Source organism: Limulus polyphemus, unplaced genomic scaffold (genome assembly GCF_000517525.1).
Source record: "Limulus polyphemus unplaced genomic scaffold, Limulus_polyphemus-2.1.2 Scaffold7329, whole genome shotgun sequence".
NCBI classification, from domain to species: Eukaryota; Metazoa; Arthropoda; class Merostomata; order Xiphosura; family Limulidae; genus Limulus; species Limulus polyphemus.
In genome coordinates, this window is record NW_013672939.1 from 18,717 (window position 1) to 35,376 (window position 16,660).

Consider the following 16,660-nt stretch of genomic DNA (forward strand, 5'->3'; position numbering starts at 1 on the left):
ATTGTTATAAAGTGGTAGCATTAACTGTAAGATGTATTGTTAAAAGTGTTACCATTAACTGTAAGATGTATTGTTACAAAGTGGTAGCATTAACTGTAAGATGTATTGTTATAAAGTGGTAGCATTAACTGTAAGATGTATTGTTATAAAGTGTTACCATTAACTGTAAGATGTATTGTTATAAAGTGGTAGCATTAACTGTAAGATGTATTGTTACAAAGTGTTACCATTAACTGTAAGATGTATTGTTATAAAGTGGTAGCATTAACTGTAAGATGTATTGTTATAAAGTGTTACCATTAACTGTAAGATGTATTGTTACAAAGTGGTAGCATTAACTGTAAGATGTATTGTTATAAAGTGGTACCATTAACTGTAAGATGTATTGTTATAAAGTGGTAGCATTACAAAGTGTTACCATTAACTGTAAGATGTATTATCACAAAGTGGTACCATTAACTGTAAGATGTATTATCACAAAGTGTTACCATTAACTGTAAGATGTATTATCACAAAGTGTTACCATTAACTGTAAGATGTATTTTTGTCTGTATTTACTACAAAGAAGTACGGACAGGTGTTTCTTGTGATCAGTCATTGTTTTCTGTAGTTATATTAACTATAATGCAGACGTTTCCCATACTTTTATCTTTAGCTACAGTTACTATAAAGCAGTTGAAAAAAAGCATTTATTTTTATAAATCTGTGTTATCATTGGCTATATTTAAACTTCCCACAAGTAGGTTACATATAATAGAAATTCAGTTCTATGTATTATAATGTTATATAATCATTGGATTTTTTTTATTTCTATTTTTATGAGAGGCAGGATTTTTTGATTTTTTTTTTGGCTAAGATAATAAGGGATTTCAATACATATTTACCTCATTCAATTTGACACCATCTTTGTTTTTAAAGTCTAGCAATATAACCCGAGTTTGATGTTATATGGGGATGAAAGAACAGAAAGTTTGACCATGATAATCTGTTCACTTTGTTCTAAGTATTAAGTAATTTTTCGACACAAGATACACTGTCCTAAGTTAGGGCTTGAAGCTGCTAGTGGCTAGCAGGCAAAAAGCCTGGAAGAGCTAGTATTTAACCAGTGATTGTGAAGAAGCACAGGATTTTTTTTTGCCAGCTGATAGTCCAGGAATGATTATGATTATTCACAAGTTACAAACAATGATCGAAATGAATTAAAAAAGTAAAGGGTAGCTGAAAGCACAGAATTTGCGATCGATACCATGATCGAGTGATAAACTTTTGCCATTAGCTTGTACATCGCTCTTGCATATTGTTGTAACATTTTTCTAGTGTTTTATGGGTTCTTTTGGATTTGTTTGTAAAAGTATTTCTTGAAGAAACTGGAAATCATTTGTCAGTTCAAAAAATTAGGTTCAAACTCCGTGACACGTCTTTTTTGGACAGTTGGCATTTTCAGGTAGGAATAAGTTAACGTACTGCAAAGAGTAAGATATATTCTTTCAGTTTTGTGTTTGGATTATTTTTCAGTACCCACACAGAGAGTTAAGACCACACCACCAAAACTTGGTAGTGGAGGAAACAGAATGGTAACCTCAACAGGCTCTCATAAAGTGGAGGAGATGTCAAACCAGGTAATAAATAAATAAATATTTTAATCGTTTAAGATCAATTTAAAGAAGTTTGTTTCTTATAAAATCATTGAAAAGTAATGGTCAATAAGTACTAACAATGTGTGATTTATTAGGTTATGATGAAATTGGTACGTGTGTTTAAATTTTAAGTCAGACTACAACTTATGTACCAGTTGACTGACACAGTTGCCGTTAAATTTGAGACATCACTGAGCTTGTAATACAGTGAAGCTCTCAAATGACATTTCTCGGGCTCAGTGAGTTACCTGATGTCTTTTTGTTTATGTATCATCAACCTAGCCAGGCCAAACTTGTTGGCTGTTGTTTGTAATATATTTTCTGTTACTGAAAGTGAGTTAAATACAATTCTTAATACAATTTAAAAAAAATAGCAGTAAGCCCTATAGGGTACAATGCAAAAGGTGTGGATAGTATTACACAGTGCGAAAATATGGACCATGTTCAAGGGGATCGGGACATTTTAGGGTCAGTCAGAAAACATCTTTGGGCCATGTTTAGCATGCAAGGCACGTGTTTTAATTCATCATCTAAAGCATGATGCTTTCAGAAAAGTGATAATTATTGAAATACACAAGTAAAGTATATTTAAGCCATGTTTTGAAAATGTCCATTGTTGTGATTTTCTGTCCTAGGTTTCAGAGTTGAAGTTGACAGTAGAGGGCCTCGAACGTGAACGAGACTTCTATTATGGGAAGCTTCGGGATATTGAAGTTGTTTGTCAGGAATCAGAACAAGAAGGAGAAAAGAAGAATTTATTAGATAAAATACTGGATGTATTGTATGCAACAGAGGTTAGTTTTCTGTATGTTGAGGTTTTTTAAACCTTTCAAGGTTAGATGTTCACACATAAACGACAAGAGAATATATCCTATTGTTAGATGTTCACACATAAACGACAAGAGAATAAATCCTATTGACAGATATTCACACATAAACGACGAGAATAGATCCTATTGTTAGATGTTCACACATAAACGACAAGAGAATAGATCCTGTTGTTAGATTTTCGCACATAAACGACAAGAGAATAGATCCTATTGATAGATGTTCACACATCAACGACAAGAGAATATCCACAGCACATATAGGAATCATAACTCACAAAACTATTGGTTTCAGATACACTGATTATACCTCATCTGTCAGGACCATCATTATGCCATCAAATAACGTTTTTGTGCAAGAACAGGATCTATTCTCTTGTCATTTATGTGTGAACATCTAACAATAGGATCTATTCTCGTCGTTTATGTGTAAACATCTAACAACAGGATCTATTCTCTTGTCATTTATGTGTGAACATCTAACGATAGGATCATTTTATGCTTAGGATTACTAGTTTGAAATTATAGTATTCTATAAATGTTGTTACTGAAAACTACTTTGTACATAGTATACCAAATTTGTAGATTAACCTATCACCTTTAGGTTTCAAAAATGAAACAAAAACATCATTAACACTGCTTACTGGAGGTCAGTGCATCTAGTTATGTATGTGACAGGATAAAGTTGGGTCACGTAACAATATAACGAACTAAAAAAAAACCGGGTTCCATTTTACTATTGTCCATTGCTTCACTAATTTATACCACTCCACATCCTAACTCTTACAAGATTTTCTTTGTAACGTAAATTTAAGCATTTAGAAACGTAAGTTGATTTCTTGATGTTTGGCTCAACTTAGACTTTTCTTTGAAACTTCAATTTTCAAAAAAAATCCCAAAATTGATTTTCTTAATTTTTTGTTATTGTGCGTGTGCTTAAGTGGTCGTAACGTTAGGTTAGGTGGATTCTATTTAGTTCTGGTGGACTACTTCTGACACTTTTGTTTGAAAGCTTGAATATTTGGTTTGTTTAACTGCAGCTGTGGTTTATCAGTGTTTTTAAATGCTTACAAACTTAAGACATGTAGATTAGTTTAGAAGTCGGCTTCTGTTTCCAGTATTCTCTGTACAGATTTATGACTATCAGTCTGTCTCTTGTTAGCAAGATATCACAGTTTATAATTTTCTGGTTACATCAAACCTATATATTTTTCCTTTTCAGGAAGGGTTTGCTGTTCCTGAGGAAGGACTGGAAGATGGAGCAGTAATTCCTCAAAATGACGAAGAAGAATACTAGGCTTATTAGTGTATGCTACAAATTTGGTGTAAGAGAAACTATTCTGATTTTTTTTTTTTTGTCTTCTTGGTAATTGAAGCGAGTCTTAACTTTTTAACAGTGCTTGATTGCGGGCTGGAAATGTATTGTTTTGAACATGACATTCATGTAGTCATGACATAAAATTGTATGCTTTAGGTAGAATACATTTTGTTGCATATCTTCACAACTTTTTTTTTAAATAAAAAGGAACAAAATGTTAAAATATGTTAATTCAAGTTTGTTTTTTGAAGGAAGAAAAATGAGGACCATGTACTTAAAAGTCAACGATTCTTTAAAAATGTCCCTGTGTAAGATTAATACTTTTATATTTATGTACTACTCACTGTTACAGCATAGTGCCTTTTCTTACAGTGATTTTGTTTTAAAACGTGTGTTATTTTTTAACGTTTAGACTTCTGACTCTCGAATACACAAGACGGTAATCCTTCCGAGTGTTAGTACCAATAGATACAAGTTTAACCGCTTCTTGTTATTTTAATATAACATGAAGGAATCCTTGTATTTCAATGGACTCACTGGGTGTTGAATCCCAAAACAGTGACAATTAGAAAGTTCATTGTAGAGTTTTTTTAATAATGTAAAAATCATAATGCCATCTACGTTGGAGAAACGGTTAAATGCTATTTATAACTTTTTTCCGTGCAGTACACTGTTATAAAAATTTTCATGATTCTTCAAGTAATGCTTTAGTGTCTGATCACACGAGAACGTGGTAACAAAACCATGGTGGTGAAAACGTGTACCTCTAGATCTTATGTTACTGCACGCGTATTACATAAACAGTTGGCGAGACAGCAGGACTGCTATGTCTTTGAAGTGATATAAGAACCTTATAAAGGATTTTTGATTTTACGAGATACGTGTTTAATATTATCCCACAGTTTAGGCAGCACAAGATATTGAGGTGTGAGGAAATATCTTAATGATTTCTCACCACATTCTGAGAAATGCCGATAGACTCGCTCTCCCACCTTAACAAAAATGTATGTGGTGCCATTTCTGGCATACTAATCTTAAAATACCTTAACTGACCTAGCTTTATTACTGTTCTACTTTCTTGTGATTTGATATGATTGAAATGAAAGTGGATTATTTGTTTAAATTGCTTTGTGTTAAATGTAAAAACAGGAAGATTTTTCTCTCTCTCTCTCCAGTGTGAGTAAAGACGTTTTCTTTTACAAAGTGAATTACTGCACAGTGTACTTATTTATATCAATAAAAATGTTGTTTACTTGAAGATTCATGAAAATGAATATGAAATTGACCAGACATCCACTTACTGATCTTACTTTGTGAATTCTATTTATATGGGAGAAAGATCTACACATTGTTTCATATTTATAACACCAATTTGTTTAGATTTTTTTAGAAGCTGAAAAAAACTTGTGATTATAATTTTAGAAAATACAGTTTTTTTTTGCATATTTTGATATCAAATTTGGATCAAAGCTTTCTAATGCTAATATTAAAAGAAATCTTATAAATACAACTATCTTTGTGTGTGTGTCTTTTTTTTGTGCATCCGGCTTGGAACGTTCAAGGATTTAAACCGACATTACCGATGCCTTAAACTAATGAATAATACGTTAGCTTAAAAATAAACATGGAAAGTGTGGTTATAAACTAAACAAGAAAATGAATCTCATTGGATGGTAGAACCAATGATTCAAACTCGTGTTTTTAGTGAAATATAGATAAGTAAAAACTGTAGTTTTTCCAGAGAGTTCTTGTTATCTGAATGAATATACCAAGAAAAAGAAAAAAATTAAAAGTATGGGTACAAATTTATTTCAGTTACATATAGAAACTTACAAAAAACAAACAGTTTTTACTGAGTAAATATTGTATTATTCTTGAGTGTCCACAGTACCTGAATGCACATACAAAGATAAAAAAAAAAAAAAATTAAAACTACAAAACACTTAAAACAACTAGTATATTGGCATAACCTTGTTAAACGTGTACACAAGTTTACAAAGAAAAATGACCCTTTTTCATTGGACTTGTCACTGAGTAAATGTTGGGATACATTTCTAACTATTATTATTCCAGTGTGTTCTAGTAATTTAAAATTGGGAATTTATTGATACGTTTGAAAAATCCAGGGTATTTCATTAATGGGGCAATCAGTCTGTTTTGGTCCAGGCACGACCTAATGTTTAGTTGTAAATCAGAGAGTTCATGGTTCGTGTCCCATTGCCATAAAAACATGCTCCACATTTAAGAGGGTTAATTCCCACTATTCAAACATGCAAGTGTATCCCAAGAGAGTTGCCAGTGAGTTCTGGTCGTCAGTTCAAACTAGGGATGGTTACGAGTAGATAACCCTAAAATTCCCAACAAATAACTTGTTTTTTGAAGAATAATGTTTTGTAAATTAACTGGTTTGCTAAACGTCACAGATGAATAGTGACTTCGTAGCAGAACCTAAACAATTGTCTTTAACAAAGTACAAGAAGTTAGTATTTTTTACAATGTTTCTAGTTTTCATATAATTGACATTTAAAAGGTAATTTTCCCATTATATTACTTTCTGTAACTTTATTGGACTTTTGGTTACTACAGCTAGATTCAAATTAAAGCTATTCACACAATTTGTATCTTAATGAATGTTGTTTCAGTGGTTTACTAAAAAAACTATACAATAATCACAATTTTGCAAACTAAATGAATTTCAATGCCATTTAAACAGTTTCTTCGTAACTACTTTTATATTTCAGAAATCACGACAAACATGAAATAAATACAGACGTCAAAACAACATTACCCACTTAATTCCTTTATTTTTTATCATCTGACGTTTTTTTTCTTCTTAAACAGCTAAAATAAAATGATGTTTTCTGAAAGAGTTCAGGTGATCTACTGTTCTTTCCGAGTTCCTCATCACCTGTACAGGTGTCACTAGTGTCATATTTCTCTTCATCATGTCTTCTTTTCCCACAGGTACACATGGCAGAATTTACTTTTAAACGTTTTCCTGATGGTCTCCTTTTAAATTGTAAAAAAAAAAAATACTAGTTAATAATTAGTAAAAAATTCACTACTTACTACAACCAGTATTTGTGAAAAAAAAAGGATTTGAGGTACATATAGTTATGATCTATGGTTTAGGTTGTTGTTAAGTGCAAAGCTACATAATGGGCTGTCTAAGCTCTGCCTGCCATACGTAATGAAATCCTAAGTTTAGCGTGTTAGCCTGTAGACTTACCACTGAGGGCTTACGCCACTAAGAACCGGGTTTCATTACTCGTGGTTGGCACAGCACAGATAGCCCACTGCGTAGCTTTGCGCTTAACAACAAACAAGCCACATAATATATGAAATAAAAAAAAAATTGTAATAACTTTTTTTTTGTTTAAACATTTTTAAGTATATCATTTTTCTCGAACATTCTATACAAAATATTTACAGTTCTATAATCGTAGCCAACTTTTAATGTTACACTCTGTTAATTTTATCGAAATTGTTTTAGATGTAGAAAAGTTAGCTACACAGTCAACATTCTGACTGTTACAGTTTTAAACAGACCTTGATGGGGCTGCATCTAGTTCACTGTTCCCTGCCCACGAAGACGGTCTACGACTATTAATTCCTAATAAAGAAAACAAAGTTCAACGTACATCAGTTAAATTATTCAAAGTTTACAAGAAAAAAATAGTATTTTACAGGAGATAGTCAATTATGAAAGAAATAACGTTGATTGGTCAGCAGTGATTAACATACCGTCACTAGTTGATTCTCATGATTTTATAATGCTAGAAAGTTCTAACAGAGATGAAAGGTACGTCTAAAATAAGAAAACTTATTATCGAGGACTATTTTTGTGATGTTTCAACTGTACTTCACTTTACTAGTGAATAATCTAAATCTATCGAAACTGAAAACCAGAAACCTTAAGTTTTATGTTACACTTGACTATATTTTACTGTCGCCAGAAATAGCTTCGTTTGACAAAATTCAAAAATGTTCATTCACACACGCACCACGACTTCATTCGTAAAAGTTGTTTTTGTAATTAGTAAAGAAAAGACCAGCCAATTAATCCACCCTCAATTTAATGAAAGAATTTTGTGTAAATCACAAATCAGCTACTACAGTATAACATAATATTTTGGGACTTATTGGACCATCTCTCTTAAAACCAAGATGGAGAGTAGTCTTCTGTTCCATAACAATTAAAAGTTCGTACATTAACATTTACTTACTATCGTACTATATTTAATTTCATAGGATTTGGAAGTGTCGTATATATATATAAAGAGAGAGAGAGAGAGATTTGTGGAGTGTTTACTTTGTGTTCTCAGAAAATATGTAATATAAATGACCTTCAAGTAAACTTGTTCACAAAATATAACATGACAGTCTCCTCTTCTGTTTATCATTAATGATAAGAGAGAAACCTCGATAGCAAATTTGTCATGAGACATTAGTATTAGGCCTATTAGTAATAAATTTTTGATACACTACATTCTTTATCTAGTCTCTTAGTGATTTTCAAGAATTAGAGGAGTGTATAATAACAATATTCCAACCACACTATATTTGCTGGCTTGTAAAAAGCATATATACCATATATTTTGTTAAACCTTGATAGGCTTAGCATAGGGTTAAAGGTAAGGGTGTGGCGATACAATTGTATTGATACATCGTCCGATACTATTTATGTATCTTCACGAAATTTGACAAGCTTTTAGTAAACATTATAAGTCTTTCATGTTAAGATTAAAAATACTTTTCTCCATCTAGAAATTAATAAATTTATTTTGTGTAATCTCTAAAGCCTCCGTAATAAATTTCCAACTTTTTTTTTGATAAATCTTCATATTTTATCTGCTATATTCACTACCCTAATTTAGCGAAGTCGTCAGTTTGACCAGCCTCGTAATTCACCATAAAAAAATACAAAATAAATCAAAATTATCCTTTTTTCTTCCTACAGTTACTTCAAATTTTAGCAGGAAACTACATTTGCTTACATTAAATAACTTAAAGCTCTTAGCGTTATACACCTGTTTCAAATTAAGTTTCATTGTCGAGACTGTCAAACTTTGTAACAAACCTATAGTAAAACTTCTGTATCTAGATACGTATCATATCGCGGCATCAATATCTAAATACGTATCGTATCAGCCCTAATTATAGGTAGTTTTCTACATTATTAAAGTGGACAAATCATTAGGCTTAGTATAAGGTTATCGAGGAAATTTGCCGTTTTCTAGATTAGGCTTAGTATAGTGTTATTGTTGAAGTTCTACGATTTTTAGATGGATAAACAAGTATGCTTAGCAAAAGATTATCGTTGAGGTTTTTAAGGTGGGCGAACTTTCACTAGTTTTAGGTCTAGTATAGGGTTATGTTTGGAGTTTTCTACGTTTTTTAAGTGGACTAGATTTCGGACTATATATGCTGAGGTCTAAGTGATGAAGGCCCGAGAACAAAAACCTAATATCGTTCGTCTTATAAATGGACAAAGATCTTGTCAAACAAAACTCGAATCCTGCTGTGTATACGCTGTTTTGAATTTAAATTTATGAGATGAAACTTTCCCTACATGCCGATATCTAATCATAATAGACAAAAGACAACATCTGAAGCATTTGTGACGTAGATATACCCAACGTATATACATTTTAAAACGTGTATTGCCTCATTAAAATGTCAAATACCTATCACAAATGTCAACTGTAGAAGTTCGGTCATTATTTAGTAAATGTTACCTGTACTATCTTCAATGTTGAATGCTGGCGTCGACTTTGATAGTGATATTGTTCCCTTATTGTCCATGAATTGTTTCATCAATTATTCCACTTTCTTTTGATAAATGATAAACTTCTTAAACAAACATCCCCCTAGAAATAAAGGAAAAAATCTTACTGTGACTTTACAAAAGAATATTTTTCTTTCTTTATCTTATATTAACATACCCCCCCCTCCCACCCAATGATACACAGATGCTCCAGTGTACCGAACGAGCTCCTCAATTATTTGTACAGTTACCCCAAAGGAGGGATTCCGTACCAAAAAACATTAGAATATCCAAACGTTGTATCAGATCACGTATTCCAAGTTTAGTGACAATAGCTTTTGAGGTGGAGGAAGGTATTAACACAATTTCAAATATAACGCCCCGGGATCTCGAGGGGGGGAGGTACAAAATCCAGTACCATATTAGAGTCCAGCAAACCTATAAATATACTCCCACGCCATCTATCATGTTTGGATGACCTTCCGGGCGTGTTTTGGCTCCCCCGGTACCCCAGATAAATAAGGACACCGCGAGTCCGCTTGCCAAGTTTGATACGGCTAGCTCCAAAATCGTGGAAGGAGTTCGTGGACAAATAAGTTCACAAACACAGAAAGTGAATTGATATAGGATATTAGTATTGTTTATATAAAAGAAGTACACACTATTTCTTTCCTCCATTCCTTTCACATGTTTTATACATGTGCAATGAACATTGCGAATTTCTATGTATTTTCTTTCCTCGTGAAATAATAATTATACAGTGTAGCTACTTGGCTATACAGTTTAAAAAACCCAGGTCCCCTTGCTTCAAAATTTGGGAGACTCGGTGGTAATTGTGATGGACATCCTTAGGGCGTATTGTTTTTTTTGTTTTTTATATATTGAAAAGTATAACTAAATACGAACAATTATATTTAGTTGACGGAACAGGATTGTGCTACTTACTTCTACATCTACGTGGATGCCGCATACTAGACATAACATATGTAAATTAACTGGCTCAATCCGGAACGTCATGGATGGGCGCATCATTAGCGCATTGATATTAACATCACAAGAAGTACTTCGGAGGTTCTCTCAAGTACAGTAATTTTGTATTTTGCTACTCATCACCAATGAAAATCGTGCTCCAAATTTAATTACCCTTATTTAATGAAGACGACAAACAACTTCAGAAAAAATGTTTAATTATTTGTACCCGACATTTCAGCTTACGCCTTTATCAAGGGTCTATGAACGTCACAGATTACCAAACTTATTAATTTTAAACGACAGTAACAGAAAACGAAATACAGCTACAATATAACGGAAAAGTGTACGTGATACAAGTATAGTAGTACAGTTTTGAGTCGTTGTTCATAAAAATAGTGAAAATGAAAAAATAGTAACGTTATTACCCTTTCTTTCATGCGTATACTTGCAATAATTGGCAATAAACAACACAAAAAATGTAAAAATAGTCATGCACCTGACCGCGATCAATGAGTTTAACGCTTAATTTTTCGCAATGCGATAGATTTACGTCTAGTGGAATTCCTTCGTTCCATGCTAGTGTCCCTCTGATTGGTCAAAAGTGAAATTAAAGTAGTCAAGAAGTTACGTTTATTACTTTAAAAATATGAGACGATTAAGCCTAAAATTTAGGTCTAAGTTTACCTGTACGTGAAAACCATAGATAGTAATATAACTGTTATAAGTACTACTCTAGTACTAATGTCTTTACGTTGATTGTTTGTTTGTAATCAAGCACAAAGCTACACACTGGGCTATCTGTGCTCTGCCCACCACGGGTATCGAAACCCGGATTCTAGCATTGTAAGTCCGCAGACATGCCGCTGTGCTACTGGGCGACTTTACGTTGAAGACAGGCTAGTAACCTCAATACTTTCGAAATTTTTAGCCTAATCGGTTTGTCTAGTATTACTATTGGTAATGGCTTTTTGTTATAGCGTCGAGACTTGAGGATAAAAATACTTATTTTTCGCTTTCATCTTGGAATTATGAATTTTTATTTGTCAAAAGTCAAAAGAAAATACAGTACTCTTATAAGAAAAAAATAATAATCTATAAATTAAGTGTTACTGCTATCACCAAAATCTTATCCGTAACATTTAACAGTGATATACCTACTCTCACTTGTTGATTAGGCCTCCATTAGAAAATAATAGGATTACAATGACGAATGCTGAGAGCTAGCGAGGTATGAGAAATAAAAAGTATCTTTAATAATAATAAGCAAATTAGAAAGATTAAAAATAATTCTGCAGTCTATCGTGGTTTTCATTACGAACATTAAGTCGATTAACTCTGATAGTCAGTTATAAAATATAAAAAAAGAAACGAATTTGATAATAAGTAAAATATTCGATGAAGAAAAAATACTTAATAATATGTAGTGGTGCATATTGATTTACACTTTACACATAAAAAAGTAAAATAACGTACATATTAATTATACTGATGCACAAATTGTGTATATTACTAAGTATGTTTGTTCATTTCTATTTTTTCAAATTTTGATACAATTAGTAACATTATTATATAAATGTTATTATATTAGGTAAATAATGATCAGCTACGTATTGCACAGGTTTAAAATGTATTATGAATTATTATTATGAATGTTAATATAGACACGAGCCAATTTAAATACCCATTTATGAAAGAAATGCTTTTTTTTTTGTATTTTCTTCTCCAATTTATGGTTGGAAAATAATATATTATTTAATTCGTTTTTAAGGCCATTCCAAACTGGATTCGATCCTGCATCCAGTTTTACAGTGTGTTTTGTCATGCGACAAATATTTTAATAAGCGCGTACATTCCTTATTGCATCTTGGAAGAGGTAATTTCAGTAATTCTCGTCCGTTGCTGATGTGTTAAATTTTGGAATTGAAACAAATTCGAATTGACGTGTGTTAAAAATTACACTCACCAATGGTAATAACTTGGGAAGACATGAGAATTATTGTAGCGATTAAAATAAAATTTGACTACTAATATTACTGTCCTTTTACAGAATTTGACTTTAAAAAATCTTGGCGAATAAAATTACATAGGCTGTAAATATAATATTAAATACATTAAACATGTAGGCAGAAGTTGCTCAGGACATGTAGATTCTCTGAAGATGGTCTCCAGCTTGTGCAGGTGGAGCCCGACTATGTTTAATACTTACTCAAACTAAATTGCTGACATCCTGAAATAAACACGGATTCCTTCACCATTCAGCTTGAGCTCTTGTGTCAGCCTGTGATACCCCCCACCCCCAGCTGATTACGTCTCTTCAGTATCGGGAGTACCCAGTATCGCCTTGTTTTGAACTTTTGGCTTCTATTCCAAAAGATAACTAATAAATCTTCATCACTGGTGGTGCTAACTGAAGATACAACTTCAGCCATTTTGAATATTAAAATATGGTTTTTAGCATATCTAACACGCAATGGATTTGATGCACTACTTTTCGGATGACGGATTGGATCCGGTATGCAATAGCCTTTAGGCTTCGATCCACTTCTCAATGTTGGATCAGTTTCGGTGAATATAACTTTTCATCAGAAGCTCTGGTAAAAAGTTAAGTATTGTACGGAGAATAAATCATATTTAAATTGAAGTATAATACGAAGATGAAATCATGTTTAACTTAAAGAAATGAGTTTAGTCCATTTTAATAATGTTTTCTTTCTTTTAAGCGTTAGGTCCTACTACGGCATAAAATAAACTAGTGCTGTACGTTAAGGTATACATAGTATTGAGAATATATAAAAAAAACTATTAACATGTAAAAATAATAACGAAAAACTTCATTTTGCAACTATTTAGAGAACAAAATATACAATTTAACACGGATTAAACTTCTGGAAGGAACTAACTATCAAAAGCAAGAAATATATAGAGAACTCAAGAATACACCCGTCCTGGCAAGTTTCGCTGTATACAAAAGTGCATTAAACCTCAAATTAACAGAAACGGAAGAAAGGTCCATGGAAAAGTCAGTCCACATGTTAAACACACTAGAAAGTTAATTGATTTAGAGATAAAAAAGCACTTCGCATTCCTGTGCTATTTTATCGTAAAATAACAGAGAAAGAGCAATCGCAGTAACCCTGAAAATTGTTTCCCCATTAAGCGAATATTTCTATTTTGTAATTACATTTTTTTAACGGATGGAGTGAATCTTTTTTCAAAGTATTTCCCTTTTGGAATTGTAACGAAAAAGAAAGAATAATAATAGCTGGAAAATAATTTACTGACCATTTTAACGCTTCTCTAAATTGTAATTAAAAGCCGTTAGGCGTCGAGATGATATTATTGTTTGCAATTTTCATACGTTAGATATACTTAAGCCTAACATTATACATTGACGTTCTAAATACTAGTTAGTGATATTTAAAACTGAAATGGTGCAAAGAAAAACTATAACTTAGTATAAGCTAGCGAAAGATAAATAATATAATTATTTTAAAAACGTTATAAAACATAATTGTAGCTGAAAGAGGTAAAAAAATACTATACAATACTGAAAAAAGTACATAGAGTTTCCACATTTTTCTTCTTCGTGTATATATAATTAAAAAATTGAACAAGATTACATACTTATCATGCGGGTTTGTGGCTCAGTTTAAAGTTAAGGTCTGACAATATCACAGTTGTTTCGTTCATCAGGATGGACAACACGACGATACTGAAACAAGACTTAAAAACATCTTTATGTCACTTGTTAAATAACTAAAGAGGGAGCAGTTACCAAAACAACTACACTAATTTTTATCGCCTGAGACTTTGTACTCGGTTTCCGCACGTCGAGGCTTAACCGAAACTAGCGGTGCTACGTAGTTTAGTCAATTTATCAGGACTGACAAAAACCATCAAACAGTGTCAAAATGTTTACATAAAACGTTTAACGAAGTTACTCAAGAATAAAGTATTTTATTTGATCCACACCTTTCTGTTTCGGTATAGAAGTATGTTAACAGGTAAAGTAAAAATCGTCAAATCCGGTAAAGGCAAAGGTAGATCAGTAGTAAGTGGTAAAGTATTTAAAAAAAATAGGAAATTTACAAGTCATTATTAAACCATTTACCGCTTTTGCTGTAAAAACATTTTTCCTGTGTTGTAAACTTGTCGGAACTTGAAATGACAAGTGACCCGAAAGATACATCGTACAGTTATGTACATACAAATAATGTGCAATATCAATAATAACATACATAAATAAGTTTGTTTGTTTGTGTTAGGGCAAAGCCACATTGGGCTATCTGCTGTGTTTACCGAGGGGAATCGAACTACATATTATAGGGTTGTAAATCCATAAACTTACCGCTATTTCACCGGGAGACACTAAAATAAGTAAACACAAGTTATACCATTTAAAATAACAACCCATTCTGAAATAAATAACAGAAGATATGGTGCTTCCAGGGTCACATAACTTTAGTTAAAACAAAAAGTTAAATTATGTTTTTATTCAAGAAGAAAAAGGCACCTGTACTATGGTATAAAAATTAATTATTTTATTTGTCGGTGGAAATATTGTGCACTGGTCACCAAATTTGAAAATACTTAACAATCTAGCCTAGTCTTTTTTTTAAATAAAATACAGACAGTTATTAGATGTAAAAATGCTTAATGATCCGGATGGATTTTGTATTTATGGTAAACCTGCTTAGGATATATCCCACTATCCATAATGATCCACCACTGACCAGTAGAAAGTTAGCACTCTACCAATCACCCTTCATGCTAAGGGGATGTCTTATAATATACTCACGTTGTGGTATTTTATGGATTTGAACACACCTTGCCGGATCCAAAATCCAGCTTTATACCACAGGGTAACCAACCTGTGCTCATACTTAATTAGATGGAACCGAACTACAAATTGTGCCCATACTTAACGAGATGGACCCGTATTTTTTTTTTGTCTGATCACTTTGGTAACCCCATTTCCTTGACCATCAATTAGTTTTAAAAAATCCACAGTAATTAAAGTCTAAAAATAAAGTACTGTGATATGCGGGCATATCGTGTTATCTACCCCCTTAGCTGCTAAATAATTACTAAATTTTCAATGTTTTGCATGTCTTTATTTTTAGTATAAGAAAGTACTTAGTTCTGCTCATCTCGGTTATTTACAAGGTTGCCTTGATCGCCAAGACCGTTGCTTGTGTGTTTCCTTTAGAAGATGCCACTGCAATGTTAAATATGCTATGAATAGAAGCAGTAGTATGTTCTAGCAGCAAACCATAGAATGGTTGACATGAAAGTGGCCCTCATTCACGTAGATGGTGTATGCAACTGGGAAGATATAACTTATATTATATTAATATGTTTTCTTTATTTAAGATCATACTTTTTTTCTTGGACTCCTTATATATATATATTCACATTTGGAGTTTAGCATTGAGATTCAAGCTTATAGAGGTATACGGCAATACAGATTATTGAGACTTTGTTTAAGATGGAGGTTCCACAGATTGTGATTATTACAGCTTTAACTTTAGCATGAAAGAGTTAGAATCACAGTATTAAGAGGGCGTTAATAAAGATATCTCTCTCAGTTTGACAATATAAGCACTTGTTCAAGTGTTTAACTTAGCTTTAACTTGACTTTTTCTTTGTATGAAAAAGACTGTGATTGTTTACATCTTGTGCCCAGTCTCTTTTTTTTATTTATTTAAGACTCAGTCAAAAGCAGAGGAAATATGGTACTGCTTTGTAATAGTATCTGTCCCATTTTTCTAGTTCCTGCAGGCTACTCTGAGGGAAATACCACAGAGTAAGTAAAAAGGTGCCTGACTATAGATACTGTTATTGTGGAGACCTGTTTTTTCTGGACGACTACCTTTACTGTTTAATAATGCTTGGAGACGGCTTGAATGTGTTATGAAGAAAAACTTTAATATAAGTTTAACATAACAGCAAATGTACAAGGTTTTGTCATCATCAGGTACAATTAGTTTACACTGACACAGATATATATATATATATATATATATATATAGTAGTAGAACAAGAGTACACAGTACGGACGGTATTATTGTTGACGACGTACCTACAAGTAAGTAAGTATATTACGTTCGACCACCCCGTAGGTTAGTAGTCGGTACGT

The 16,660-nt window shown here is 32.4% G+C and overlaps 2 protein-coding genes across 8 annotated transcripts in view; one reads left to right on the forward strand and one right to left on the reverse strand.

Moving 5' to 3' along the window:
• The window catches only part of LOC106474533 (microtubule-associated protein RP/EB family member 1-like), a 14,249-nt gene extending 10,242 nt beyond the window's left edge, over window positions 1-4,007 (forward strand). For all 3 annotated transcript variants that reach the window (XM_013935223.2, XM_022402856.1, XM_022402855.1), the window contains exons 6-8: window positions 1,516-1,619; window positions 2,273-2,431; window positions 3,687-4,007. In XM_013935223.2, coding sequence (XP_013790677.1) covers window positions 1,516-1,619; window positions 2,273-2,431; window positions 3,687-3,761 — 338 coding nt within the window. In that variant the 3' untranslated portion in view covers window positions 3,762-4,007. The remainder of the gene's footprint in view (window positions 1-1,515; window positions 1,620-2,272; window positions 2,432-3,686) is intronic.
• A 1,799-nt stretch (window positions 4,008-5,806) lies between these two features.
• On the reverse strand, window positions 5,807-14,341 carry LOC106474534. Of its 5 annotated transcripts, XR_002613979.1 has the most exons (5): window positions 14,146-14,341; window positions 11,680-11,741; window positions 9,521-9,652; window positions 7,332-7,395; window positions 5,807-6,791 (listed from the first exon to the last, which is right to left on the reverse strand). XR_002613979.1 is itself a non-coding variant. In XM_013935224.2 (4 exons), exons 2-4 carry the CDS (start codon window positions 9,597-9,599, stop codon window positions 6,584-6,586), a joined length of 351 nt encoding a protein of 116 aa, XP_013790678.1. In that variant the 5' UTR covers window positions 9,600-9,652; window positions 14,146-14,340; the 3' UTR covers window positions 5,807-6,583. The 5 variants fall into 5 exon arrangements, 4 of the variants coding, with proteins under 4 accessions (XP_013790678.1, XP_022258566.1, XP_022258565.1 ...); XM_013935224.2 differs by lacking the exon at window positions 11,680-11,741 and having other exon boundaries at window positions 14,146-14,340; XM_022402858.1 differs by lacking the exons at window positions 11,680-11,741; window positions 14,146-14,341 and adding an exon at window positions 10,495-10,590.
• Between the last annotated feature and the right edge of the window lie 2,319 nt (window positions 14,342-16,660).

Excerpts from the sequence above, each read along its gene's own strand:
- LOC106474534 (XM_013935224.2), bottom strand. The coding sequence starts at position 9,599 with ATGAAACAATTCATGGACAATAAGGGAACAATATCACTATCAAAGTCG. Across the intron at positions 7,396-9,520 it reads CAACATTGAAGATAGTACAG|GAATTAATAGTCGTAGACCG; the intron begins GTAACATTTACT and ends TTTCTTTATTAG. Across the intron at positions 6,792-7,331 it reads CTAGATGCAGCCCCATCAAG|GAGACCATCAGGAAAACGTT; the intron begins GTCTGTTTAAAA and ends ACAATTTAAAAG.